This window comes from Galeopterus variegatus, unplaced genomic scaffold (assembly GCF_000696425.1).
Source record: "Galeopterus variegatus unplaced genomic scaffold, G_variegatus-3.0.2 Scaffold14127, whole genome shotgun sequence".
Taxonomy (NCBI): Eukaryota; Metazoa; Chordata; class Mammalia; order Dermoptera; family Cynocephalidae; genus Galeopterus; species Galeopterus variegatus.
In genome coordinates this window covers 2,570-7,947 of record NW_007740238.1, presented here as the reverse complement: position 1 = coordinate 7,947, position 5,378 = coordinate 2,570, and the positions used below count along the sequence as shown (strand labels likewise).

Sequence of the window (5,378 nt, the reverse complement as noted above, 5' to 3'; positions counted from 1 at the left end):
TTTTTTCGTGTCCGGCAACGGATCGCAACCCTCAGTGTCGCGCCCGTACCGGACCAGGACCGGCAACGGGATCGCAACCCTCAGTGTTGCACCCGCACCTCGCTCAGCCAGTGAGTGGGAACCGGTCTGTATGTGGGATCCGAACCCTCGGTGGGAGCGCCACCGCACTCCCAAGCGGCGTACTGTAGCAGTGCGCCACCGGGCCGGCCCCCACATTTGCATTTTTAATTAATTCACTCACCTTTAGTTTTTTTCTTATATGCCTCCATAATTATAATTGGAGTGGAATGATAAATAACAAACCTCACAGAATCCAGTTTCAAGCATAAAATTGGACAGGTACAGTAGTAACAAGTGAGTATACTTGGCTAAGTGTCAGATTTGAGACACTCAGGATAGATATCTTCTGATCATCTTTTAAGGTTTCATGGAAAACAAATGGGACCAGTCTAAGGAGGACAAATGGATTTAATAAGTATCTTCCCTAGAGCGGTTGTTTGCCCTGAAATCGGCACCTTACCATTCTATCAATAGTACTTGCACTTGGTGGGTTGGCTCATTGTCTCATATATTAATTAGGCAGTGCTGTGACACAACATTTCTGTGTTTTATTTTTTAGCGTACAGTCTTAGATTGTGTTTTACTTTCTCTGGCTTATCAGAATACATTATTATGAGTAATAACAGGTGGAGAGATATATTACTTATTAACCTTACTGATTAAATATTTTATTAAAGTTTATAAAATATGGGAACCTTATGTTATCCCAACTGGGACGCTTAAGAGTAAAGGGACACTTTTAAAAATGATACCTGGACACTGATGTGTAATTCCTACATACAGTCCAGTCTACTTGTAATGTAAGCCTGTCCCAGGGTTTGAAGAATAATTTTCAAAATAGGTAAAATCTTGACACTTAAACACATATAAAAAGGGCATGGGTCAAATATTTCATTCAATTCATTCAAAAGGGAACCAGTAAGAAGTTACAACACGTTCTAAGGAGAATACAAAGTGCCACATCTTTAGTCAGGTAAGTGATGTTAAAATGAATTTACCTATAGATGCAAAGCTGACAAAGTGCTCAATATCCACAGGGCAGTAATAATTGCATTCCATTGGACACAATTTGCATTTCTATGGACAAGATGCATTTGCATTACTGTCAGTTTCCAGAGGTTACAAAAGCTCAAAGATAATTTAAGCTTTACAGGATACCCACTGATTTTTTGCCCACATCAAAGGCCTTTGCAAGTTTTTCCCTGCATGGGCAAAACTGGCACTGCTGGGTACCCTAGTTATATTCATAGGTCAGGTCACATAGTCTCACTATTGTTTGCTTCACGTGATATTGCTGCTTTGTTAGATTTTTAATTTTTCATTTTATTCTTGGACAGATTCCTTTGTCTGTTGCCTTTTAAAAATAGGATTTTTAGAAACAAAACTACAATTGTATTTTATAGTTTATCAAGCTGCATGATATTATGTTCCACCACTCTTTTGTATTTGAGATTAGCTGGAACCTAAGTTGTTGTTATTTTGGAGAAAAAAAAGTGTTACTTCTATTCTGTTTTGGTTGCCTATTCTGGGAGGACTGGAAGCATTTTGGCAAGAGGAGCTGAGCTATCTGCAGCTGTTCAAATACTTCGAGCTTTTAGGTTCATTGTGGATTTTGCTTTAACCTTCTTAAAAAAAAATTCAACAGCCAATTGCATGTACTACTTTTTGAAAACTGTTTGGTAAGCCGCAGTTATACTTTTGTAACCAGAGGCTGTATTTATTTTCATTGTTGGCAGTTCTGCCTAATGAATCAACCAGTATTGAATTCACAAAGGGAGATGCCATTTCTCTCCCTCCATCTGTTTGCCAAATGTGTGTGTACCCTCAGCTCCCAGTAGTGGAGTCACTAAAAAGAGCCCTTAGCAAGCGGGTGTTCACCTTGGATTCTCAGTCCACTGCCAGACTGGATAGTGGTATTTCCCTCTCGTGGTTCTGTAGGGCTGTGTGAGGTGAATCACCTGTGATTCTAGAGAAAGTGTGCTTCTCTTTTTTAAGTATAAAGTCTGGCTTTGCACTACTGATAGCTTTAGTTTGCTGCTTGAGCCTTGGTTTGCTCCTTCACAAGATGGGATGTCTGTCTCTGGACAGTAGTGTTGCCATGGGGATTGAAATTACTCGAAAGAGAGACAAGAGATTGACTGATTCCTGGTGGGCTAAGACTGGGCGCCCCTGGTGAATTCTTGTCAAGCTCTGGATCACACCATGAATAGTGAGAATTTAGGTCAAGCAACTTTAGTACTTGTTCCATGGTCTTTGGAGCAATTTAGGTAGTGAACGTGTAGAATAGTTTGATTGTGTTCAGTAGCAGACTATCAGGTGGGGTCCTTGCCTCTGCATTGAAGTCAAGAACCAGGATAGGTTTAGTACTTGTTCCATGGTCTTTGGAGCAATTTAGGTAGTGAACGTGTAGAATAGTTTGATGGTGTTCAGTAGCAGACTATCAGGTGGGGTCCTTGCCTCTGCATTGAAGTCAAGAACCAGGATAGTGTAGCCAGACAGCTTTCCAACTCCTCCTGAGACAGATCTTCACATCGTAGGTATATTATTTCGTTTGAGGTCTGGGGATTCCCAGGACATTTTCCATATCCAATTTCAAATATAAACTTTGAATATTTTCCAAAGTGAATTACAAGTTATTCGGGGGTTCCTTCCCTTGTGTATATATATAGTGATTGTGTTCTTTTTGCAGTGACATGCCCCACTTTTTGATATATGACATAGGTTTTTAAAAATATTCTTAAATTTGATTTTGTGAATATTTTAATTTCCCTCTCTCATGTGTACTGTGCTGTTTCCCTTAGCTTACTAAACAGTTTTGTAAGAACTGAGTGTCATTAAGAATTCTTTTGAGTGCTATTAAATGTTATTACTGTATTCTGACCTAGATAAAGTACAATAAACTATTTTTAAATAGAAGACCACTGGCCCATCAAAGTTATGAGCTGTTTACCTCACACACACACATACATAAAATAAGAAACCTAATTTAAGCACTACATTTATCTGTTTGACTCATCTTAGTCCCAAAAGACTTCCAACTAAAATATGAATTAGTTTTGGAATTTACAGAAATAAAGAGAAATTATAAAACTTGCTTTTATAGTAAACCATAAGGATCAGGAGGAAAATGGCTTAATACATATTAAAAATAATAATACTGGTTAACTGAGGGAAACTGAGAAGAGGGGATAGAATCAGAATGGCCAGAGAGAGACATATATGCAAGGGGAACAGGGAATCCAGACACACATGATGAGGGGAATAAGCCAATTTGCACTGAGGAAGGAAAGACCCAAGGTTGAAAGCGGGGAGGCTCCGTCGATCGAGAGGTGGAGATGTTACTCAGAGTTAAACTCTTCATTTCTCTCATCTTTGGAAATTTGATTAGGACTCATAAAAGTGTAGTGACTCTTCACAGCATCCCTGCTGTCAGAGGATTTGTTCTGAATGAGAATCTATATCTGCTTAACAGAGGTGGAATTATTCTGGAACCTGCATTGATCTTGCCACATCACGCCTGGGGCCCAAAGGTCCATGACACTCACATTTTACATTGAAGTTTGGATTCTTAGTTGCAATTCTTTTTGAAAGAAGTCAAGAAAAAATTTTCATCTGTCTTTTTCCAATATAGTTGCTCAAATGAAATTTATTGTAGTTTTAAATATTAAGTAATAATTGGGCATTAAGTTTCTGGTCCATGATGGGGATAATTTTGCTTGTATTTTTTAAAAAGTGGAAAAAAATTTCGATTTTTGGATATTTTCTGTGTGGCCTATTTTATGTTTTATAATCTTTTGTTTATTTGTAAAACTGTACCTTTTTTTCCCAGCCATCAAACACAGACAACCTGTTGGGATCATCCTAAAATGACCGAACTCTTTCAATCCCTTGGTGAGTGTTGTTTTATTTAATAGTAATGAATTAACCTAAACAACTGGGAACTGTATATTCTTAAATGGAAACTAATCACCAGCTTTCCTTACATGGCATGTTATGTTGAAAGAATCATGTCATTGACATTTAAAGCAATTGAACTTCTAAGAGCAATGCAGTAAACTGATATGGCCTGTCCTGAGAGAATGTGTGGTTTGAAATAGTGTGAGCCAGAAAGAGTTGATTTGCAAGGAGGAATGTAATTGTAGGTTTTACTGATAGTAAGTCATCTTAAACTTCAGCTTTGCATGCAAAAAATAAACAAGTAAATAAATAAAATAGAATTGCAATATAGCAACCTCCAATCCATTGCTTTAAATTTGCTTTCAGCTCCCTTTTTATTAAGTAAATCATATCAAATTAGCTTACCTAATTTCATTTTGTCTAAGTCATTAAAAGCTAAATTCATGTTAATATAAAAAGGCAAGAAAACACATTAGATTAGAGAATTCTAATCTTGTTTTAACTTCTAGCAGGATATGACTTTCAACTGATTGTTTAGCCTGCTTCCTTCAGATTGGTTCAGTGGTTTTTCAAGTTTTCTCTTTGGGTGGCTGTGGGGGCTGCTGACGGAGGACAGCAGCACTCTAAGGCTCCCACTCTCACTTGCAGTGCAGCAAGAGGGGCACCCCTGTTTATTTCTCCAAATATTGACTTCTGTGTGAGCTTCCATTTGGGTGGCTGTGGGGGCTGCAAATGTTGAATAAGCAAGAGAAGAGCACTGGTTTGCTTAGTTTGTAAAACGAGGAGCAAATTTTGATGCTTTCTGAGTTTTCTTCTAACTCTACTAGTCTCTGGTACTCTGACTTTTGGGGCAAAGGAAGAAATTGAGATATCCATTGTTTCTAAAAATTTGCATATCGATTATGGGACTATTTTAACTAGATCTATAAAAAGTCAGAAGAAGCAAATAGGTTAGGATGGAAGGATCCTAGAAATAAGACTACATTTATGAGTAGTGAGATGGACAGTTTGGTTAACAGAAAACTAATTGTGCTTGGGGAAAACACCCCTGGAACAGAATCCCTTTTAGCAGGAGAGAAGTTAGGCCTTCAGCCTGTTGTGTGATGTGTTTATTAAGCCATGATCACAGCTGTGCTTGCATTCCCTCATCTTCCCCCTTCTCTTATGCAGGGGTGGAAGGTGTGGTACCTTTTCTCACCTGTCATAACAGTCACAGCTGCCACTCCTACAACAAAAGACAGATTAACAAGAGAAAAGCATAACAAATTTATTTAATCAAAGTTTTACATGACACAGGAGGCTTCAGAAATGAAGACTCAAAGTCCCAGGGAAACTCTACTTTTATGCTTAGGTTCGATGAGGAATGTAGGCATGTGATTGGACAAAAAGATAGTGTATTAGTCCGTTTTTGTGTTGCTATA

At 38.2% G+C, this 5,378-nt stretch overlaps 1 protein-coding gene across 1 annotated transcript in view; it reads left to right on the top strand.

The window, feature by feature from the left end:
* The window catches only part of LOC103581862 (utrophin-like), a gene marked incomplete at both ends in the record, with an annotated part of 28,910 nt that overhangs the window by 21,475 nt on the left and 2,057 nt on the right, over positions 1-5,378 (top strand). The window contains one exon of the mRNA XM_008563597.1: positions 3,890-3,951. Within this exon, the coding sequence (XP_008561819.1) occupies positions 3,890-3,951 (62 nt within the window). The remainder of the gene's footprint in view (positions 1-3,889; positions 3,952-5,378) is intronic.